Raw genomic sequence first — 26246 nt, forward strand, 5'->3', positions numbered from 1 at the left:
ATACAAAAAATATTTAACCATTCAAATCTTTTGCATTAAGCCTTAAATTCCTTACCTCCGTTGTTGTGAACACTCTTCATTTTGCTTAAAGTTTAAATACTAAAAAACAAATTTCTGTAAACAAACACAAATTCATAACTTTTGCTTCAAGTCAGTTTTTGTGGAAAAGAAATCAAGTAATTATTGAACATATATTATATAAGATCTAATGTTAAGGTTACCAGTACACATGCAGACCACATGATCTAAACAAATAATAAAACAATGGTATTCGAAAAACTCAGAAGGCCCGCACTGATCTCATATCTGACATTATGAATGTCTAGGTTTTATCTTGTCTTACAAATATCGAGGTCCAGGCCTCGGGACCCCCAATAATAAATTGTAAGGGTCCTTGCAGGCAATATGAGTTGGGTCCTGTAAAGTAATGAAATGGTGTCGTATACTGTATGTTTTGATAATTTTTTAAGAGCCTGGAATAAATCAGTGATCAAGTGGACAGTTGTCATGTTTGAAGGATGGAATGACAGACACCCACATCTGCATGTGATGTGCTATAGGTACAATGAATATTATTGTGCGTCCATCGGGATGCAGTATATTCTTTTCTTGCGTCTTGTCTCTTACAATCCTGTGTCTGTAACTGTGCTGGATCTACTTTCACACATCCATTCAAATCCTTATTAAGTTCCTTTTATTCAGAAAAAGGGAGGAGAGATTAATCACTGTGGTCGTTCATGCATGAACTGATCTGTATCAGCAATAACCATAATAGAATAGGGCTTAGATATCCATCTTGGCCGACACACTGCTTGCCCCAGGTGCATTCTACTTGCAGTGGTGAAGTATGTACACCAACAAAACTGTTATATTCTAAATTTGGAGATGAAGGCTATATGCGACCATTTTAATGGGACAGGTGCCATTAATGGCTTATGCTCACCTTTTTGCAAACATCTGCTGTCATCACTATTGCATAGAGACTCATAAACACATGCACATGGTATAGTTGTGCTTTCCAGGACAATTCTTCTTATGTTCACAAAGGGTGTTGGTGTAGCCTAGTGGTTAATGTGTTCGCTCTCATGCCAAAGGCCTGGGTTCAATTCCCCACAGGGGTACAATGTTTGAAGCCTGCAATGATATTGCTGGAATATTACATGTACTAAAAGTGAAGGAGAACCATTCTAACTCACTTATGTTTACTTCTTAAAGGTTATATTTCCTGGATTTATTTATTCATTTATCACATTTATTTATCAATTTATTTATTTATTTATTTATTTATTTGTTATTTATTAATTCTGCAGTGGAGTTAAAACTGCAGCTGGCTTCTTGAATCACTGATATTGATGTAGAAATGGAATTTATATATAATATTGTTATTGAGGGTCTATATTACTAGCTATATTCCTATGATATTATTATGCTTGATTTATTTTTTTTCTTGCTTCTTTTCAATAGAGGTGGCAGGCCCGTGAAACGAAAAATAAATAATGTGTAGCCTTATAGTCTTTCTAGGATGCATTTGCAAAAACTCAGTGAGCTGAAATGGTTTGTTCCAGTTTCAAAGTGATGAAGAAATGCCACATAATATTGATCCAGTACAACTGATTCACTACCGTTCAGTCTCAATTTCCAAAGATATACTGCATCAATACATATACATGTACATGAATCCTGAGGAAATTAAGGGTAAAATTGGTCCCAATGCCACTTGCATGACGTTGAAGGGTGAATAATAAATGGATTGGATGGTAACAATACCGGTAGCTGCTTACCATAAACATTTCATGGAGTGGTGACCACCTGGAAATACCAACCTACTGCCCTCACGTGCAGTTATCATGATATAACATTTATACTAAGTTCTCATATAATAATTAGATCCACAACAAGTGCTTTTATAAGATATCATGGTGTAACATTTATACAACATTTCATATAATTATAGTTTAGCAAGTAATACATAGCATCTATAAGACAATGTAGACATATCTTTTGTCTTATTGGATATTATGTCTGGGAGATCGGATCTTGATACCTTAGGCTATAGTATTTATCTGAAAGCTTGAAATCTATTAAACTATGTAGACATAACTTTTGTCTTATTGAATAGTATGTCAAGGAGATGTGTTCTCGTTACCTTAGACTAGCATCTATCTAAAAAATTATGACTGAAATTTATGATATTTTGTATATGCATTTTACCTGATATGTATTACTTGCTAAACTATAATTATATGAAATGTTGCATAAATGCTACACCAAGATAACTTATAAAAGCACTTGTTGTGGACCTAATTATTATATGAGAACTTTACATGAGAATGTTATATCATGATAGTACGATAACTGCCTGATTGGGTTGCACCAATAACAATTAATAGCCAGGATCTCCACCACATGATTCATATCATATTGAACAATGTTATGTAATCTGGTTGACTCATTTAGACAGGGTAATAATTTTACTGATTATGACAAGCTTTGTTGTTTAATGCTGCACTCAGTATATGATGGCAACCTCTAAATTATTGAATCTGGACAAAACAATCCACTTGTTGATATTATTAGCAATGATCCATGCCGTTAAGGTTCTGGTTTGTTGTGTAGCGCCGCACTCAGCAATATTCCAGCTATATGACGGCAGTCTGTAAATAATCAAGTCTGGACCAGACAATCCAGTGACTGATATCATGACCAACAATCCGCGCAAATGGGATACGATGACATGCATCAACCAAGTCAGCGAGCCTGACCTGAACCCATTAATCGCCTCTTACCACAAGCATATTCGCCGTTATAAGCAAGAATTGGTTGCTGAAGAACTATTCTACCCCGGAACTTCACAAGTCAAGACGTGAAATGATAAAACACACCCACTCAATCACTCACTGACTCACACACTCACTCTGCTGGTCATAAACGTCAACTTAATGAATCGGGCGAGTGAGTGAGTGAGTGAGTGAGTGAGTGAGTGAGTGAGAGTGGGTGGGTGGGTGGGTGTTTGAGTGAGTGAGTGAGTGAGTGAGGTTTTGCACCACCTTTAATGTCATTGCACAGTCACTAGAAAAGGGCTTCACAAATTGCACCCATGATGGGAATTAAACTCAGGCCTTCGGCAGGATGAGCGAACACTTTAACCTCACACCCCAAAGCCCCATGACCAACATAGGATGCTGGGACCTAGTCTTACCCCGAATTCCTATGAGTAGACAAAAAGCCATTTCCTCACTTTCTACTGATGGATAAACAGTTGATATATTTATGCAAAAAGTTGTATTTTGGGCACTAAAAGAAACATAAATGCGTAATGTCTAAATAATTATTGTTATAATTGGAAAAAAATATCTGTAATTGATCATATCTTAATATGTATCCTCTAAACATTCATAAGCAATCAATCTCCAAGACATGCATATCACATTAATCATGTCGGAGCAATCTCGGTAGACACAGAGCAGTTTAATGCATTTGACAAGTGGAAATGAGCTTGCAGCTTCCTTAAAAAAGAAATTTTATTTACAAAAACTGTTATTGTAGAGTAATGTATACCATTAAGCAGTACACAATTTCTCTGTTATACTGATGGAATTCCTTGATCTAGACTTAACACTGGTATTGATTCATTGATTTTGGACCAATCACCTACATGAATCAGATTAACAGCAGATTTCAAATCAGCAGGTATCGGACACATTCTTATTGTTGTAGGGCAACAAACACAACAGACAAAGGTGCGTCTACACATAATACACTGTTGTGTGTCTGAATAGGTCATTCCTGGACTTATTGATTAAACAATCTTGTAACTTGGTGAGTGAGTCATTAGAGTTTTAAACTGCTTTGAACAGTATTTCAGTTTTATCACTGCATGTCATCTTAATGTGGCGGTAAAGATCAAAGTGACGGAGGTCTGAGATGTTTACCTGCTGGATGAAACCCAGGGGCATGGTTAATTATCAAGTCTGCGCCACTGCCCGGTGACCACTAGGTCTGAACATTAATAATAAATGTGAAACTGAGACATTGATTCTGAGTAAACAGAGTAACTATTAGCTCATAGATTGATAAGTAAATTAACATATGAGTTGATAGACATACACAGAGGTGTTTGAACAACTTGAATAACTAGCACTAAAAACACTGGATATTACACTATTCCATACCTGTCAACTCTCACGCATCTCACGTGAGTCTCACGCATTTATCACCTATATCACGCTCACACGCAAGGTTGGGAAATTCTCACGCATTCATATAAAATGTAGATAAAAATATTTTGAAACACTTTTCTCTTTGTTGTTATTTCAGAATACATGCTCTCTAAGGCCATTAAAATTGTCTTAAAATAATTTAAAACCAGTTTTCGCCGGGGATGCTTAGCCCCCCCTGCTTAGCCCTGGACTCAGCGGGGCTTGCAGCCCCTGCACCCTGGCTTCTCACTCATTTAGACATCCAGGGGTTGACAGCGATGCTATTCAAACCTTTTCTTTGGATAGAATGTTTTACAGCACCAAATAACAAAAGCCTATTGACATATTACCAAATTTATTCCTTTCTAATCTTCAAAAATGGGGTAGCACATGTATTGGACTTCAGTTTTTGAACATTATTCATTCATTTGAAAAGGACAGGGCACAAGCTATCACTACTCTGATTGACCTGTTCCAAACAAAGAGTTAATTTGAGCCCCTTAAATAAGCTACCCCATCCTGCGAGTCATGGGTTTGAGTCCCAGATTTCCCACAATAATGATCCTTTTAGGGCTGGACCATACCCAGGATCATGGGTTTCACCAAAGTGATAAATGCCTACAACTTTCCGAAATTTTCTACCCATATTCAGCTGACACAACTGAAATACTATTCAAAGCAGAATAGTCTAACTCACTAACTCACTCCAGGGGCATGTTAACAGTACTTAACTGAAGTAATCTATGCCAATCAACACAGCGGTAACAGAGCCCTCATGTAATTATGATCGCAACTAAAACATTACAATCAAATCAGAAAATCCAGCAAGCAGAACATTACAATAATGGCAGGCTGATTTGAGCTGATACAGAGCCTAACAATGGATGTTAACAGCCAAGTCTGTGCTGCATATCTCTACCACCAGGTCAGGGTATGGAGGAACACATCCATTTAACTGGATCCCAGCTATATTTACTACAAGATATAAATGATTCAACTCAAAAGAAAGTCACATCCACTAATTCTGTACAATAACACCACAGTTCCTGAGGTTCTGTTATTAAAAATTAATCTCAGGTATGTTGCTATAAGCACAGATCAAACAGTCCAGATTCTCAGACATAAACACATGTAGGTATACTGACGGCATGTTTCATACACATGGTATAGGTGATTAGCAGGTGCGATTCCTCAACATGTTTGCCCCTGCTGACTGATGCTTGTTTGAATCTCTTGTGGAGAAACATGGAAGCTGTTTGACCTATACAGAGATGAATTATTGATCCTAGTGGTTGAAAATTCCAGTCAGAGGCATAGGAAGACACCACACACACAGGTACAATGTCATCAAGTTGATACAGGTAGGACCTCGTCAGGATTACACAGGTAGGATCTCGTCAGGATTACACAGGTAGGATCTCATCAGGATTACACAGGTAGGATCTCGTCAGGATTACACAGGTAGGGTTTGAGGAAACCATATAAGTAAATGTTGGTTCATGGAAAATACTTCCACGAGCAGACAGTTATGGGATGTTCTCCACATTAAAATACATCCCTACTTCTAGAATTTGACAAAGCTTTCTGTTGTGGAAAATATTTGAAAAAACAACCAACAGAACTCTTTCTAGTCCATATTTGTTTTGGTTTGTTTGTTTCATGTTGTTTAACGCTGCATTCAGCAATATTACAGCTATATGACAGCAATTTCTAAATAATCGAGTCTGGACCAGACAGTCCAGTGATTGATGTCATGAGCATTGGTCCACACAATTGGGATATGATGACATGCATCAACCAAGTCAGTGAGCCTGACCACCCGAACCCTTTAGTCACCTCTTACGACAAGGATAGTCACCTTTTATGGCATGCATTGTTTGCTGAAGACCTATTTTACCCCGGATCTTCACGGGTCCAGTGAAATAAGTTAGCATGAATTAAATGGAATGTGTTTTCTGCTACTTGTGTGCTACGTTTTATCACATGTTGATCTTTACAATGCAGGGTACTAAGCTCTCTTGTGGAGATTGACCCATATTTTAATACAAAATTTACAATCATTCACTTGAATGGCAAAATAAATAACAGTTCCATAAAATTCAAAGCACATTAATTGGAATGTGGGTTCAAGATAATGTAGGCATTAATAACTTACAACCAACTCTCCATTCCAGACAGATAATGATACATTTAAACAATAGAGTCACATCACTGATGAATTTAATTAGTATTATACAGGTGATATCATTCCTCAAAAATACAGGTGGCATCTCATCAGGATCATACAGGAAGGATGGCATCAGGATTTACAGGTGGCATATTTTCAGGATTATACAAGTAGACAAACACTTGGTGAGTAACATCTTTGAATGTTAAGATAAATGGAACACTCTCAACAACAATATATTGGAGGATTCGGAAAAAAATGTCTGGGAAATCATTCACCTTAGGTTACTAATCATAAATCTGATTATGCAAATTTATGGACCTCTGATATAAATCTGATTTCAAAAGTAGGGTCACCAACTAGTAAGCAAGTTTTATGCAGTGTGTGTTTCCTTATATATAACAGATGAATCCTTTACAGCAAATATTAAATTTGTCATTATCAAGAATGTCAATGCTGTTATCATCACTGATAACAGCTAAAGTAGCGTATTTTAGCTTCCATGCTGTTTCCCTAGTTGCACTGATTCTTGTCAGCTTCCTCAAGCATATAGAACTGTAACATCTAAACATGCAAAATGTATTTTTCATAAAACATGCAAATCAGTTGATAACTTACGTCAATTCTGGGAGAACACTTCTCCAAAATCTCTAAAAAAAATCACACTTTTTGAGTGAAATTTGTTTAATCATATTTTATTCACATAAAATGACTGGATATGAGTTCTCATAAAGTATGTCCCCTGTTTGTTATAAAAAGCATCATTTGGAACTTTGTACAACTTACAGAAGAAAAGGAATAAAAGACAGGAAAATAAGTATAGAGAGAAACCTTCTTAGACTGGACGGTATCATCCGCTAGGAAATTGTCTGGATTAACAAATTACTTGACTCACAAATATATTCTTGGTATCGAGTAAAGTCCCTTGTGTCTTATACAGACATCCTCAAAAAGATAAGCTGGATACACAGCATTTGTTGACCACTTGGATATGGATTAATCAGGTTTCAATTCATACATTTTTCTCCCGAACCTATTTTCATATTTAAAATGTATGTTTGAAAATGAAAAACATTAGAAATTAGAAATATTATGTTCCTGTCCAGAGCATTCTGTATGCTACATCTTTTAGGATCATTTAGGTGCAATATTATTGATTCAAGATACTGGTTTGGCATGAAGAAATAAGCTAACAAGAATTGACTGTTTTAGGTACAGGTTATGGATTTGCTGTCTGAGAAAGCAGAATTTTTGTACAGCTGATTATGACAATGTTCTCCTCAAAAGACCAGTAAATTTATCCATGCTGACAATGATAAATATAGACATAGTATAGGAATGTAATTGTTGCATCAATCATAATTGAATACAAATATCATAGACATCATGACCAAGGAGTGAACAGATTGAAATGTGGTAATGACTGACAACTTTATTCTTCAACTGACAGGTGTACGTAACACAGCGACATGAAATATACATCAACCAGTGTGGGACTTCTCATGTTGACATCGGCATACGTCCCCAGGCTATAGGGTGGCAACTGTTTTATCAATTATCTTCACCAAATATCGCCACTCGCAAAAACTGATCATTTGTGTTTCTGTGGGAATAGGGGTTTTACTCCCTAAATTGATACAACAAACTTGGAACAAACAAGGGTTCATTGTGAACATACGGCAACTGGATCATTATTTGCAAAAGGACTGGTCTTGTTATGCTTAAAACCCTTTGACTGAACATGATTTTCCGGATCTGTCAAACGTGAGTACCAGTAATTGTTTCAGAAGCAACACAGACACGCCTAAGTTTTAAAAAGGCTTTGTCACAATTTCTTCTTGAGATTTTTGAAAAAAGTAAAACAATTGGTAAGAAGGAAAAAAGAAGAAAAAAGGTAAAAGCTGTACAGTTATTTGTTAAGCCTACATGACTACATTTACTTTTAGCTATGATACAATGGACAATTGTAGAAATCCTATAACATACAAATTAAGCAAAATGCATCAGAAATGCATCAGAATGAACCAACTGTTGTAGTTGGCTGTGGAAGACATCATATCATCTCACGGTTACATAAATCATATTCTAACCCAGTGCATGCTAAATTTCAAATTTTGACTCACTCATAAAATTCTTTTAGAATATTAACAAATCTCTATTGTTAGATTTCCTGCATGGATTGAGCCAAACCACACCCCAATTTGCAATAATTGGCTTTCCTTACACAGAGTTTTTTGTTTCCCAGACCCTTGTGATCGGTCAAGTGGATTAATGGCATCCCTCATCATCACATCACGCCATTTTGCATAACACCCCACCCTAATCCAGCCTGCATCAGCCTCCGGACAAGGTGGTACCTACGCAGTTGAGGTTCTCTGCATCAGAGGGGAGAAACTGATTTGAAGACGTCAGTGACAATTGACAGTGTTGCCTCATTATTGCTCATGAGGATTGCAGAGTTCAGTGACAAGGATATATAGTGCTTATATTACCATCCGACATCACACTGAAGAAATACTTTCTGAATCAAGAAGATCTACACTTGATAGAAAAATGACTTCATATTGCAGTGCAAAGAGTTTGATGTTTCTTGTGATGTTGATTACCTGGACATGTCAAGTAAATGGTTAGTACACCTTTTCTTAGATAAAATTCTTATTAAGTTAATAATGTATTGGTATCCTTTAATGAACAAATAATGAAATCTTTTCCAAGATAAATCTGTTGTCTACCGGGTAGATGTGTATTTGACTGATTCAAATATTAAATTAAATTATCCATCATGTTTATGTAATATTCTCACACACTAATATGTCACTTATTCGTGGATGTACATGTTTAGTAGATGACATAAGAGGCACAAATCAGCAGCATTTATTTTATAGTCATGTCATCCTGTGTAGTGTTCAAGTATTGCGTTGATGTCATGTTCAAGATAATTGCACTTACATAGCAACATGCATCAATGTGTGTGTGTGTGTCTGCTTGCCCACTAGTCCTTATGAGGGCTTTATAGTGCTGGCCCACTGAGATACCATGCTGCAGTTTTACACGGATACCCTACTCAGACACAGTATACTGACTCAGAGCATTATCTCCTTAATGCCAAACCCCAGTCAGGGTAACAACAAGTAAAACCTTTGAACATCTTTTGGGATGATGCGGCCATGGGATCGAAATACTGCCCTTCCGCCATCCAGGCAGACACTCTTTCCACCACACCACAGAGGCGGTGTCATCAATCATAACTAAACATATATGATCACAGTAACAGTTGCTAGTTGTGGGATATGACCATGTCATTAAAGATCTAATAGTAAAACATATAGTTGGGTATGTTTGATTTCTAAAATCCTGATGCCTGACTTCACAACATAAGAGTCTAAAATCATAGGATCTTTATCCTAAACCTTATGTTAAACAGTGAAGTCTTTATAAATCAGGGGCGGTCGGGTAGCCTAGTGGTTAAAGCGTTCGCTCGTCACGCCGAAGACCCGGGTTCGATTCCCGACATGGGTACAATGTGTGAAGCCCATTTCTGGTGTCCCCTGTCGTGATATTGCTGGAATATTGCTAAAAGCGGCGTAAAACCAAACTCACTCACACTCACTTTATAAATCACTGGATTGAAAATAAGATTAGCTGAAACCTCAAGTGTCCCCGATATGCCCCATTCTCTGTTCCATGCTATTGAATGTGATCAGCTATTGACAACTGTGGAATGGAACAGAAACGTTATTTCTCAACAACAAAACCCTTTTGCAAAACTATTTCAATTTGCCATAGAAGATCATAGGTATGTCAAATATCAGAGGCGAGTGATGTTATTAGAGCTGTTAATCTGTATGCAGTACAGTAAACATGTTTGTCTAATCAGGATGTCATGTATTATTCACACACCTAATCAGCAGTAAGACTGCACAGCCATGAAGCCTGACTTGTGGGTAGTTGAAGCATAGACGTTCCACCTTCAGGCATCGTGCAGAGTTGGCTACCCCAGACTTTAGTGGTTGTCTGGGAAATGTAGCCAGTTTAAGTTGATAAATAAAGATTTTCACTATCTGATATCAATAACAATGAATGAAACATGCATCTGACATTTTAACCTTCAGTCTCCGTTTCAATCTGTGTTCTGATCATACATATTTCATGTTTGCATACATCATAGCAAAGTATTGAATTACATTATTTTCTGTAAGGTCACTTATTGTAATCATGGTAACACCTTGCACGTCAACATTGTCAGTCATTAGCTATAAAAACAGGAGGAAGTGTCTCTGATGAAGGGAAAGGGAACTATATTCTTGTGTTGGTACCAGGGCGTAGAGTCTCAGGCAGATCACATCTATTTTTGTCATCCTGATAATGGGTGGTGGTGGGATAGCCTAGTGTTTAAAGCATTTTGGGTCGATTCCCCACATGGTACAACGTGTGAAGCCTGGCATTTGTGTGTCCCCTGCCAAGGTACAACTGGAATATTGCTAAAAGAGGTGTTAAACCCAACTCACTCAATCACCTGATGAAGGGGTTGGCCTGCTGGTCAAATGGCAGAGGTGGACCTAAAATCAGAAAGACCTTGGTTTCAATCCAAGTTTATGGCCACAAATATAACAAGCTTTAAGTAAGAATACATTTTTCTCTTGTTAAAACTGTGCAGTAAGACATAAGGGTTGTATGACAGAGGAATAATATCAGATTTAAACTTCAAATCATCATGCAGGGATCAGAAAAGACTGCAATATTTGATACTCAGCATATATTGGACACTGCATACTCTCAGGACCTGTTTACAGAGAATGCCATATTTATGAGGATCTAGTTTATAGAGAGTGCTAGAAGAACATTTTTTGTACAGTGCAATCGTTTATACAGATATGGGGATATAGAGAGATGCTTCTTGATAGAAATTGCCATATTATGCAGATGCCAGTTTATAGAGTGTGTTGGTTTATTGAAACTCTGATGTTGTGAGTGGCAGATGTAATGGATGCTAGATTATAGCACTAATATATTGAGATGTCATGTATATGCTGGTTGCAAAAGAGAGGCAGATTTAAGAGAGGTTCTAGTTTATAGAGTGTCAAATTATAAGGAGTGTCCGGTTTCTGAGATGCTGGTTTGGACAGAGTTCCAGATTATATAGAATCTGGTTTAAAGATAATGTGATATTATTACTATGCTGGTTTAGAGTGATTGGGTGATTACAGAGATGCTGGTTTAGAGAGAGTAGCAGATTACTGAGATGTACATATAGGGAGTGTCAGGTTTCTGAGATGCTGGTTTGGACATTATTACTATGCTGGTTTAGAGTGATTGTGTGATTACAGAGATGCTGGTTTAGAGAGAGCTGCAGATTACAGACATGTACCTGTAGGCAGAGAATCAGACTGTTGAGATAATGCTGAAATTGTGAAATTATTAATCCTCTTGATCACATGTTTTGAAAGAGTCCCATGTAAGTCCAATCAAACAATCATATCGAAAAGGAAGACATATTTCCCAAATGAATTCCCAAGTTGATATTTCTCAGAGAACACTCTTTATCTCCTCAGCACACCCACAAGTGTTGTACATTATACATGAAAGACTGCGGTGTGAAAGGGCCAAACAATGAATAATTGTAACCAAATAATATTCTTAATTTTAATACAGTGGTTCACGAAAAAGGTTTCTAAATTGAGTTAATTCTTATTCATAAGAGCCATAACTGTCCAATTTGATACAATTAACATCTGAGCAACATCTGAGATGTAAGGAAGCCTTATAAAGCTGTCAAACCTGCTCTGCAGTGATTGCAGAGAACAAAAGACACATCTGTCCTTATCTTTTGCAGTGTAACAAGATTTATCTCTCCTCACCTTTCAAAAGGAAAGAAATTCACACTGGAAAACCCACTAACTAGTACATGTTACAACTGTGCATGTTGTAGCTGGCCACCTAGATCTCTGTAAACCAGTTAACACAGGCTACATGTACAAGACGGACCGTATAAAACATTAACTGACTCTTTCATGTTAAGCATCCTGCACACATTAGAACTAGTTGAAGTCAAAGATACCAATTAATGCGTTCTGCTGGCTCTTGACAATGTACTGACAGCAGAGCGGAACTAACGCTTGTAGTCTAGATAATAACTTCGTAAATAGTTCATGATCCCACTGAACAAAAGCTCTTCTTGAGACTAAGCATATGACAAATATTATGAGTCACAAGTGTCATAGGTATAGGATTACAAGTACAAATTGTGCTCCTGAATATGTACAAAATACTCAGCTCTTAAATAAGTTATGACAAATGAAAAATTGCATACATAAGCTTATTTTCTTCTAAACAGAGCATTTCAATTTGTTATCTTTCACAATATTCAAAGCAAGCTCATCTGTAAAACAATGACAATATTACTTGCCTTAGGTTTATTTATGGGCCAGTCACAGACACTTGTATTATGAAAACTTGAAGTGTAAACATAGCCAGCTGTGATGTGGTGAATACGTAGCGACACATCAATCAACAAGAAACGGTTATACATGTGCAGCTAAAAGCTGATATTCTAAAAGACAGAAACTGGCAAGTTAGTTCACAAAAAATGTGACAAAACCCAACTGAGGAATCTTTTCTGAAACTTGCTTTTCTTGATTGAGGATCCTTAACAAAGTATCACATCCTTCATTTTAGGGATTGATCATTGCATATTTTCAACAATTTTTGACAATTTTCAGCTGCGATGATGTGGCCTAGAGTGAATTATGATAAGCAAAGATTAGCAAGTGAGCAAAGTCCCTGGCTCATATTAGCTACAATTGAGTAACGTTGAATTGTGTTTAATTTCACTGACACAATGTGACACAAAGCATGTTAAAACCTATAATGTAACACCCTTGTTGTGTAGTGATTAACCATCAGTATCCAGTTGTTATGACCAAGCACACTGATGTCTCCTCCTTCTATTCCAGGTCAAGGGTGTCCATCATCAGCAGCACCAGGTATGTACACACTGTCATCTGTACCACTTTGACACTGACATGTAGTCACGGTCAAATTAGTTCAGTTTAAGAATTGAGGGGACTCACAATCAGCAGATATTGGCACAATTAAGGGGACTCACAATCATCAGATACTGGCACAATTACAGGAAGCTGCAATCAGCAGATATTGGCACAATTACAGGAAGCTGCAATCAGCAGATATTGGCACAATTAAGGGGCCCACAATGAGCAGATATTGGCACAATTAAGGGGACTCACAATCAGCAGATATTGGCACAATTACAGGAAGCTGCAATAAGCAGATATTGGCACAATTACAGGAAGCTGCAATCAGCAGATATTGGCACAATTACAGGAAGCTGCAATCAGCAGATATTGGCACAATTACAGGAAGCTGCAATCAGCAGATATTGGCACAATTACAGGAAGCTGCAATCAGCAGATATTGGCACAATTACAGGAAGCTGCAATCAGCAGATATTGGCACAATTACAGGAAGCTGCAATCAGCAGATATTGGCACAATTACAGGAAGCTACAATCAGCAGATATTGGCACAATTACAGGAAGCTACAATCAGCAGATATTGGCACAATTACAGGAAGCTACAATCAGCAGATACTGGCACAATTACAGGAAGCTGCCACCAGCAGATACTGGCACAATTAAGGAGACTGCACTTATGGTTTTCCTCCAGAACGTCATGACATGTCTTAGTCTGTTTCAAGAGGTGGAAAAGCCAACACACTAATGCACTCCACATCACATTAGTCTGTTCAGTGAATAATAAAAACATGCTCACAAGTGCATTTAGTACCGGTGTAAATAACAGCAGAATATATTACTTTTTAGAGTTTTATTCCCTCCTGTCTCACAATTTTGTCCCAAAGAACCTATAGACAAAGAAAATCACTACAAGTATTCTATCTTTGCTTTATGAAACACACCATATACACTGTCCTACAAAACCTGATGCTGCATGTGAATCACAACCATCAACATTTAATGTTCACACATGCCTTTAACAGTCTGCTTAAAAAAAAATCATAGTAAAATTAATGTAAAATGTTTCTTACATCATATTTTTTTTATCTATTTGGATGAAAATCTAATCATTGATTTGTGTGGCATAAACATGGCTCAACTGTTAAACTCTCTTTCAATGACTTTAAGAATTGCAGAAATTCTGATGCTTGCTTTGTTATAATATATCAGTAAACACACTCCTGGACAGAAAATTCTGAATAAACATTTAGTGTACACTCACTTCCCTAATACAGACATAGACATGCACACAATACCCCGGTATACTTGTTGGTGTTCATATACCATAGCTTGAATGTTAACAGTTAAAAATGGAAAAAAATAAATATATTCAGCAACATCAAAAGTAATCAACTGATACTGCTTTACAAACTGTTGAAAGTCACTAACAGATGTTATCAGGGGTTGTCTCAAAATCTTTTATGTTTATTTTGGTGTTTACAGGATCTTACTAGTACAACATTTCCTTATTACCTGATCAATACAATTTATTTACTCAGCACTCAGATAATCATATTCTGCATTCACCCTTCTAGAGAAAAAGATCAAGGCTGTTGATACTAAACACTACCTATCACAAATCTGATCATCGCTTGAGCTATTATTGTGGTTTAGGCATTAATAGCACTAAAATTGTATCTGAATACATTAAGAGAGTATTTCATTTGATTAAACAAAAAAACAGTTTGTGCATAACAGAATCTTTTTATGGGCATTAATATTCAATAACTGCAATTTTGTTAATAGAAATTTCAGATACAGGTTGTTTTCTCTGCAACAAAGACACACAGGTGTATTGACCACATATTGATTATTTACAGTACAATGTACTGCCATACAAATCAATCTCCCACATCAACAGCTAACTGATAGCTAATACAGAGGCACTCTGGTCTACACAGCCCTCAACAATCTGTTTTATATCCCAGGAAACAATGCATAGGGATACAGAATTCAGCATGTCCTTCCATCCATATGCCACTGCATCAACCTGTAATAATTAGATTCTGGAGAATAACTCACTTGGCAATACCTATTTTCCAAACATCTGCACTTGGGTCAAGCCTTCTTTTGACATTTTCATTTGGTATCAGTTTGGACTTTGACCCAGAGCATTACTCAAAATCTTTTGACTATTTTCACACAAAACTTTATGAGATACATATGTATATCCAAAATTTGAAATGTTCAATACAGAGAATTATTTCTTCTCCCTTTTTCAGGGCATTTTTCAGTTTATTGCTAAATTACTGATTTATCTCAATTTAATCTGCACCATTCATGGGTTTTTCTCCCTGCAGTGTTTTATTGTACGATTAACAGCTCCCACTCATCATTTATTCTTTGAATAGTGGCCGTACAATTTCTTAGTCCCAATATGGGATACAAACAGACTTTCTGATTCAAGATCAGACACCTTGTCCACATGACTGAAAAGGTTAACCCCCTCAGCAAGCTGATAAGGTACCGTATATGACCGCGGATAAGCCGACCCCGTAGATAAGCCGAGGTGCTAACTTGACCATTGAAATACGAAAGAAAATGATATGACCCGCAGATAAGCCGAACCAGGAATTGAAAGGCAAAAAACACTGCGAAGTCGGTCTGCTCCGATGTCAAAGACATGTGGCGGTACTCGCAGATATTCAATAATATAAGATGAAAAACGTTGTAATTATATTGACAAAGTCATTATTATTTATAATAAAGATTTAACAAACCAGTCATCCACTTTCATAATGTGGGACGCTGTTTCTCTTGTCTTTTTTTAATCTCATTATGATCGTTTTTTGTTGGCATCAACAACGAAGCGCCATTTTGTGAAACGGTGTATATAGAATTATGAACCCGTGAGACATTGTACCAACAAATGAAAACACAAGTCGAATATTTAGTTTCAATTCAGTGTATTTTTGTTCATTTTTGTGTTCAAATAACTAAATAAAAACATATATACATTATCATTTACATCACATCATCCCTTGTAAAGCCATCAAATTCGGTGTCGCTGTCCTCACCGGCCAGAATTGCCCACGCAGCTACACCTGTCGCATCGTCATAATAGTCATCGAGGTCATCACATGTCATTACATCTTCCACATCCGTGGAAACAAGGGCGGGGGACACGAACTCCTCGTATAAAATGTCATCTTGAGACCCGTCCATAGCGTTAGAAATTCCGCATTTCAGAAATGATTTCTGAACCATGTCTGTGGGGATCTCGTCCCAAGACTCCACCACCCACTTTGCTACTTCTGCGAGTGGAGCCCTTCTCATAGCGTTTGATTTGGTGAATGTGTGATCGCCGTTCAGCATCCACTCCGACCACTTCTTCCGGACGTTGGTCTTGAATGGCTTGTTTAAGCATACATCAAGGGGCTGGAGAAGGGAGGTACATCCGCCTGGTATTACTGCTTGGTGTGTCTTGGTTTCAGATAACTAGTTATGAGTGTGTGAGTGAGTGAGTATTGTTTTACGCTGCTTTTAGCAATATTCCAGCAATATCACAGCGGGGGACACCAGAAATAGGCTTCACACATTGTACGCATGTCAGGAATCAACCCCGGGTCTTTGGCGTGACGAGCAAACGCTTTAACCAAGTGCACTAGGCTACCTGACCGCCCCTAAGGTAGTTATGTCATCTGTTGGATGACTCCATGCCATATTGTCAACGTTCGTTTACCGTTGGGTTGACATCAATGATGATGATGAAGAAAAAGTTCAGAAGATTTGAAACAAGCATACGGTATATACATGGTGTCCAATGTACATAACTGCAATGGTTCGAACCTGCCCTGGAGCAGCATAAAGGTAGCAGTTCAGACTGCTCTCTGGGGAGAGTTCCTCTTGATCACTTTATATCTTTTCCTTAAGCTATTACAATTTAAACATTGATTTTGCTGATCCTTTACACAGTTCTTGTGGGCAACAAGATACAGTTCTTAAAAGTCAAAGGTTAAAGTAAGTATGAACAGAAAACAGAGCCATGGAAAGATTCATGGACAAAACTGTTTCACAATCATATTCATTGCCCCAAATGGTATAGATCTCCGTCATAATCTTGTGTAATTTCTATGTTATAATGTTTCCAACAGTTGCAGACATGTGTTCTGGGGACTCTGTCATTGGAGCTCGAGCTTTTCTCGACACATCCAGAGCTCCGCAAGTGAATCTCAACTGCACCTGTTCTCTGCAAACAACGGCAGATTCTCTAAGTGTTATCCTCATCGCTGCACCCAACTACCAAGGATGCCTGTCCAGACTTGACTTCAGAGCATCTAATCCACTGACATTTGAATGCCTGTTTTCTGGGATAACAATTGATGTTTCTGCAAAGAAGAACTTTGACATCAACTTCCTGAAAGATGTGCCGATGGCTAGCAATAACTACTGTGTGGACATCAAAGCAAATCCTTCACCTGGAGGTGAGTGATCCTATCTTAGTGACAGACTATTAAATTGACATCAGGGTATCTCCTTCACCTGTAAAGAGTGAGCATATCTTAGTGACAAAATAGTGTATTGACATCAGGGCATTTCCTTCACCTGGAGGTGAGTGATCCTATCTTAGTGACAGACTATTAAATTGACATAAGGGCATCTCCTTCACCTGTAAAGAGTGAGCATATCTTAGTGACAAAATAGTGTATTGACATCAGGGCATTTCCTTCACCTGGAGGTGAGTGATCCTATCTTAGTGACAGACTATTAAATTGACATCAGGGCATCTCCTTCACCTGTAAAGAGCTAGCATATCTTAGTGACAAAACAGTTTATTGACATCAGGGCATCTCCTTCACCTGGAGGTGAGTGGTCATATCTTAGTGACAGACCTGTGTATTGACATCAGGGCATCTCCTTCACCTGGAGGTGTGTGGTCATATCCTAGTGACAGACCTGTGTATTGACATCAGGGCATCTCCTTCACCTGTAAAGAGCTAGCATATCTTAATGACAGACCAGTGTATTGACATCAGGGCATCTTCTTCACCTGGAGATGAGTGGTCATATCTTAGTGACAGACTAGTGTATTGACATCAGGGCATCTCTTTCACCTGGAGGTGAGTGGTCATATGTTAGTGACAGAGTAGTGTACTGACATCAGCGCATCTCCTTCAAGCAGACATCAAGAACACATGTTCAAGAAACAGACTTGATTAGATATGTCTAAGTAAGGTTCCATAACAAATAGCAAATGATTATATAGCTGAAAGTGATATTATTAATATCCTCTTCAAGGAAACAGAATCAGCATGAAATCTACAATGACTATTCCTTATGCATATTTCTAGGATCCATAACCACAGTCCAACTCGTATGCCGTTCAGCAACCACTACCACAATCCCGACAACGACAACATCAACTACGACCACCAGCACTACCACCCCCATCCCCAATCCCATTGTCACAAGCACCCCCTACAACCCAACCACGTACCGACTGACCTACACCCCAGGTGTCACGTCTTTGCCAGGGGAGGTAACTACAAGGAAGACCTACGGTCCGACCACCGAGACGACACGCACTACAACAGTCTACACGTACACTGGCTTCCCCAACAGTGTCAGTCAGACTGCAAGTGAGCCGATGTTTAAAGTAAATGTTGTCCTTATTGTTCTGTATACCTTGCTTGGTGCTTGGCTTACATCGCCCATCTGTGGGAGTAAGTAAATGTCTGCACTCAACAAGCAGTGCCAGACCAGTGTATTCATGTTTTTTACATGAGCAGTGGCTAACTTACTTCTTCAGTTGAAAGAAATAATTAAATATATATATATATATTTTGTTATTAATAATTTCATCTTTCAAGAACTTTTATAATTATATACGAACAATTACTTTACAAGAGAAATTTCTGAAACCTTATCATAATCTCTTAGGTTACTGACTTCTCAGTCTTTGCAGAATTTCATCTCAAACTAACCCAAGCAACATTTTTTATCAAGTTTTGCCTCCTACATCTTGCCATATTGGCCTAAACATGTGTAAAAGAAGAATACAAAGGTCTGGCCAAAGCAAGAAAACCTGACTAATCTGAACAAAAAAACCAAATGCTGCCAATAGAAAGGCTAAAGCACAGCATTAATGTAATATATTCAGGGATACGGTGTAGTCTTTGTTCTTGATCTTTGGATATATTCTTCTTCATCAAAACATTTACAAGATTCATTTCAATTATGTGTGTGCATTCACAGTCTACAAACATGACACAACTGACATATGAGCTATATTAAGGCAGAGGAAACAAAGAATGGGATAAATGTACCCCTGCAAATGCTTCCTCATAAAACATACATGAAACAGACTATTACTCATACACCTCGTAGGCCTCAAATTCCTCTTCACCCATGACATTTCTACTTGAAAGTCACAATGACCTCTGATTCAATAGGCAAGAGAAAGCCATACAGAAATAGAAACCAACTGCCAGACCTGACAATGTAACAGTAAGACTCAACTTCACAGTCATTATATTTTTATAAGCATTCAGGCTGGTAAAACAGTCAACACATTGACTGCTGCATTGTGCAACCTGCAACCCAGGCTAAAACATGCTTGATTCTTATTGGTCAAAATAAGATTAAAATCAGGTATCAAATTCCAACTGATTACTCAAAACTAACATGCCATTCGTACAAAAGCATGCGTGTGAATACATCAATTTATTGATAGCATACATATCGATGCATATAAAAGATGGTGATTAGAATAGTACACGTTCGATATTGGAACATTATCTGATGTCTTTGTCACTAACTGGTACACTGCACATGCTCTTGTTCACAACAGCTTATGAAACATGATGAAATCTATTTCAGAACACATTCAATGAAGTAAAACATACACTACCCGGTAACCACTGGTTCACGAAAATGAGCACCGTCTCTCTTGTCGAACAGTGCCTGCTTGTCTACATCAGCAAACAACAGCTGTATTCAGACAAACTTCAGGATAGGTTCCAATGGGAATGGTTGTGCCATTTGGTTCATTTCCACCTGTTAATCATCAGGTTGATGTGAACATAACTACAGATTTGAATTGTCCTATAGTTTCACGCAATTTGTAAAAACCACTTTATCCATGAACAACTATATTTTGGACAGTGAAGAGTAAAATATAGCCAGGTCCAAGTTTGGAGTGGAAAGAAAGTCATTCTGAATATCTATTACTGTTTGGGAGATATTTTAAACCAACTGGTACAAAAGTACAACATAAAAATAACTAAAATCCTGTTATCCTATTCAATAAAGATTGTTAAAAAATATATAAATTCAGCATAAGTTCATTACAAAGAGAACTGTTTTCATAGTAAGAATAGAGATAAACGACTGTGTTACTTCTCATCTGGAGACCGCCTGTGTGGTCTAGTAGTAGAGCGTCCGCCCGGAGAGCGCCCAGCTGCGTCATACTAAAAGACGTTAAAAGATGGTACTTGTTGTTACCCTGTCTGGCATTCGACATTAAGGGGCTAAAACAAGGACTGGTCAGCTCAGAGTCAGTATACTGTGTCAGAATGGGGTATTCATGCTAAACTGCGGCATGGTATCTCAATGGGCTAGCACTACAAATCGACATCAGTCTGGACTAGTACAAGCAGCCGCACACACGTGCATGCACATCGCTATATAAGTGCAAGGGGCAGTCGGGTAGCCTAGTGGTTAAAGCGTTCGCTCGTCACCCAGAAGACCCGGGGTCAAATCCTGACATGCGTACAATGTGTGAAGCCCATTTCTGGTGTCCCCCGCCATGATATTGCTGGAATATTGCTAAAAGCGGCGTAAAACCATACTCACTCACTCACTATATAAGTGCAATAATCTTGGACATGCTGTTCAGCCCAATTTTACCTCACCTCACCTCTCATCTAGAACCAAATTTAGATAAGAGGTATCTAATCTACAGATAGACTACCTCAAACTTCAAAACAGTAGGTTTATATCTTAATTGTAATGGATTATTAGCAACCATTGTTATATGCATTGATGCACAGACTATCAATCTTTCCATAGCCAGTGTTTCCATGTGAAAAGGTAAGTTAAAATTGAGGTATCGAATCAAATTAGATATTAATCTTATTTTGACTATTCAGACTCAAGCATTCTTCAGTGTCATGGTAGAATCTAGACTAACTATCAGGGGAAACATAGTATGGAGGTACACAGAAATCTCCCACAATAAATCTTTGTAGTTCTGTTCATTGTTATCATCTGACAGCTACAACTGAAACTTAACACAAGGTCTTTGTCAACAGTGCAGTTTACTACAAGTGAGTGAGAGATGTGAGAGTGCAACCTGAATGAGCAGTTTACTGCAACTACATGTGAATGGCTATAGGGCAATTGTAATTAATATATTACCACGCAAGACGAAGGAAATTTGGTCCTGAAATCTGATCCTGAGTTAACACACTGGCAGGTGAGGTGAGGTGAGGTGAGGTGAAATGAAGTTAAAAGTCTGTCCCAAGATAATTGCACTTATTTAGTGACATGCATGCATGTGCGTTTGTGTATGTGTGTGTGTTGCTGCTTGTACAAGTTCAGATTTATGTCGCATTTATACTGCTAGCGTATTGAGATACCATGCAGGGGTTTTAAAATGGATACCTGTCTCAGACGCAGTATACTGCCTCCAAGCTGCCCTTTAGTGCCAAGCATGAGGTAGGGTAACAACAAGGACCATCTTTTCACGTCTTGTGGAATGACACGTGCTGGCATCACACCCTTGACCTTCTGCTCTCCGGGAAGAGGCTCCATCCAATGGACCATTGAGGAGGTCAAACTCACTGAGATCAGTATGGGGGTTGTAACAGGACCCAATGTGTGGGTTTGTTGTTTAATGACACACTTAGCAACTTTCTAGCTCTATGATGGCAGTCTGTTAATAATCCAATCAGGACCAAACAGACAGGTAATAAAGACTATGAGCAACATCCGACACCATCAGGGTACAATGACACACAATCATTATTGATTTCAGACAATATTTTCAGGGTTTACTTTGCACAAAAAAACCAGCACATTTTGGATGCCATATTTATTGTATTGGATCAAAGACTAATAATTGCTAACAAGCTTAAAAGCAATATGCAACCTACTAATAAACTGCATATATTGATGGTGTTATGTATATACATATATGTATACAAGGTAGAGTCTGACTCTTTACAAGCTGTCACATCACTTCATTCTGTCAATGTCTACCCTTTGATAAATTTAAATATAGTTCATAAGTATCCAACAACCCTTATATAAAACAAAAACAAAAAGAAACCTATATGTCGGGCACATTTTTGTTATTCCAGCAACAGGATATTACAATTTTTGCATATGATATTTGAAACGGTGACACTGACCAGTTTTCAAAAACAATGCATAAATGGCAACATTTTCAAACAACTTAAGAAGGAACTAAGAGACCAACCATTTGATATTTGGGGGGAGGAGGGCCTGTGATTTTATTTGAAAATAAATAGTTCCAGAAAATGCTTTGAAAAAAAATAGATATGTGTCATATGTAATTGTTAAAAAACAGAATGTGTTTGCCATAAAAAATATATTTGTTGCAAGATATTTAAACAAACATTTAGGCTCATAGTTTTAATGAGGTTTTGCAGGTGTAGCTGAAAATGTATCCACGCTGAGAATCAATTAAACTGAACTGTCACTTTTACTCTGGAAGTGACAGAGGTATAATTTTAAATAGATCTGCAGCAATGAGTTTTATGTTTACACCTGAGAGCACCATGAGTGCTACAAGATTAAACATGGACATTGCCTGTGTTCAATTCTACCTATGGTCATTTACTTTGATGAGAGTACTAACTGATTTTACCGAAATGCTTTAAAGAAATTCAGTTTTCAGGATAGCATTATCATCAGCATGTATTTTGTCAGACAGCAGTTTCAGTGGTCTGTGGTGTTTGTGTATATTTCCTTTGTGTATATATGTGTCACACTGTCTATATACTGTTCAATACAACCAGAGATGTAACATGAATTGATGAAAACACATTCACATATCTATTCATGATCTTGTGTCTCAGCAGCAGCATGTAAAACTATCATTAATATCTAAACAACTAATCTCAGAACTAGTTCTAGTTTAAAATTACACGAGAACGAGTTCTATTTTTAAGGTATGAGTTATAATTATTAGGAAAATTTACTGTGTTGGGACACACACTATTATCTATTGGCTTGTCATGAAGCTATATAACCAATATTTCTTTAAAAACTCTTCTGCAAGTCACTGCCATTGTTCTGCAATCTGTAGATATTTACAAGAGCTGAGTAGCTCACACACACATGTGATTTGTCCTTCCAGTTATTATCATCTGCTCTATTGTTGGCGCTGGTCTTCTAGTCGGAATCATCATTGCAGTTGCTGCCATCATGGGAAAACGGTAAGTGGAAATATTGCCAGCAATTATATTGCTAAGATACAGGAAGAAAATAATACAATTTACAAAATAATTCAAGAATTAATTTTGAAGTTGTCACATTGTGATATCATAGGCTTCCAAATTAATGCTTACATTCTGCATGAAGAATTGATTTGCTGCATGCAAGGCTTATTGGTTGATAAGAATTGGGGTTGTTTGGTAGCTACTGGATTATGCATATAGTCTGAATTGGGATAGATGACTGTAATTATCTCAAGAATATTTGTAACTGTTTTCCATGAGTGTATAAAAAATATACCAGTATTAGTCTTCCAAAGTGTAATTTATAAGGCTGGCAAAAGCATTAATAATCAGAATTATCGTTGATGAGAAGAAATATTAAGGATTATCGATATGAAAAATGTGTTATCGACAATATCTTAAATGAATTATTCTGATGAAAAAAGTTTAGATTTACTAAAACAGACTTGTTATTGTCAATCATTTCAATTGCTGAAGAGGTAAAGCAACTGTTTCTTTTATATCTTAAATGTTCACAAAGTAGTCTTTGCATAAATGTGCCAACAATCACCAGTGGGGTGAAATATGTTGTTTTCTTTCTGACTTCTTTTTGTGTATTTGCTCAAAGTTATTTCTCTGATATTTATCAATAATTGATCGATATTTTGTTAACGATTATCGATCTCCACGATCTGTATCGTTAGACAGTCGTAGTAATTTATTAATATGCTGACAACACCAAAATTATTTTCCATTTATTTCAAAACCCTACCCAAGATGCCAAAATCACAGAAAAAATTTCCTTGAAGAAAATACAGTCAATTTGGTCCATTTCACCAATTATTTATTTTATTACTTGTACATTACCTGTATTATTTTATGATGCTTCCCCACTGTATCTGATTGTCCTCTCCTGGTTCATTTCCCCACACATTGATTACATAAAATGACCTCTACAATGACCCCGGATATTGCAATTGATGAACGAGCCAGAAAGTAACAGCTTTGTAAACTGCTTCAAGCTTCACACTGGTGACAGGGATTTTAGAGTTATCTCCCTTGATGTGTTACCTGCCACCCTTATAATTTTTCCAGGGATGGCCAAACTGAAAAGAAGGATATTGTGTGATCAGCGTTAACAACGACAAATTACACCAGATTGAACCAGATATATTTTTCAGGAGACAACCAAGACGGAATGCACACAAAAATCGCTTCAGTGTACCTGCAAATAGTAATTTGGACAATGGAAACAACAGCCACCTTGGACACAAACGTATAGGCAATGGTTTTGATGAGAGAAGTGAAGACTTTTTACATCGTGCAGTTACCTCGAGTCACAAGAAACACCCATCTCTCAACAGAATGTACGATAATAACGGATATGACAATTTCGAACATTCTCGCAATTACACCACACTTGTTGTGAGTGAACGATTATAAGATTATAAAATTTTAAAAACACCCCATATATACACAACACATGAGACTCTTCACCATTTGAAATTTTGCCTCCACCTGAAAACACTCTGAACTGTTTGATCACATAAACATCTGTTTGGAAATAAAATTTAACAATTACTATATTTTGGCCTCATCACTGATACAACTGAATGTTTCTTCATGCATGTCTTGAATCTTTCCATACATTACCTTTGCAATTCATCTTGTGTGTGTTGTAAAAAGTACAGGCCAAACGCTTTAACCTATATATAGTGTCATGTATTCTTGACTGCAATGCAAGTAAATGCATTTATATATATTGTCTTTTTCTTCTTTGGTTGACAGGGTTGTATGCCTGAGATTTTCAATTTGTAAACATGCTTATTATGATAATTATATTTTTACTGTGCCTCTCTAGTATTTGATAAAGAAAGACCTTAAGACTGTATCATACTTTGCCACCCCCCACCATTTTATGAAACATTTTTTCATGGTGCCCTAAATACATGTAACATTTTTCCATGATGCCCCCTCCCAATAATTAATGAACACACACCCCAAAATAAACAAATTTATCATTCTTTTATTTGAAAAAATGGAACCTTTTCCTTTTTTTTCATTTCCCAGTGACCAGTCCCCTATTCATGTTTTCAACTAAATCAGACTTGTATTTCACTCATGACAAGACCATATATGGAGATAAAGGCAATATAGCATGTCCACCAGTCTTGAAGGGGACATTATCAAGTTGTAGCAGGATCAGCAGAGGTACATGGGGTTTTATGCGTTCAGCGTTAGTTTTTATAGGCGAGTGGTATAAAACCTAACAAGGGAAGCATAAAACCCATTTTTCCCCCAAGTGATCCTGCTACAACAAATTTATCTTACCGACATGTTTTAATATGAAATTTCAAAAGAATGAGAAAACAGCTGTTCGACTGAGCAGAGGTTAGCTTCTGCTATGTCACATGACTTTCATTGACTCGGAGAAAGTGTTTGGCTTT

The 26246-nt window shown here is 37.3% G+C and overlaps 1 protein-coding gene across 1 annotated transcript; it reads left to right on the forward strand.

Annotated features, from left to right (window-relative positions):
• The first annotated feature begins 7944 nt into the window (after positions 1 to 7944).
• LOC139475768 (integumentary mucin A.1-like) lies at positions 7945 to 25373 on the forward strand. The gene is made up of 7 exons (XM_071258974.1): positions 7945 to 8130; positions 8612 to 8992; positions 13320 to 13349; positions 17491 to 17820; positions 18688 to 18975; positions 23721 to 23799; positions 24981 to 25373. The coding sequence occupies exons 2-7, from the start codon at positions 8920 to 8922 to the stop codon at positions 25240 to 25242; spliced, it is 1062 nt and encodes a 353-aa protein (XP_071115075.1). The 5' UTR covers positions 7945 to 8130; positions 8612 to 8919; the 3' UTR covers positions 25243 to 25373.
• Positions 25374 to 26246: the final 873 nt, after the last annotated feature.

This window comes from Haliotis cracherodii, unplaced genomic scaffold, assembly GCF_022045235.1.
Source record: "Haliotis cracherodii isolate W230 unplaced genomic scaffold, xgHalCrac1.p SCAF_3, whole genome shotgun sequence".
Taxonomy (NCBI): Eukaryota; Metazoa; Mollusca; class Gastropoda; order Lepetellida; family Haliotidae; genus Haliotis; species Haliotis cracherodii.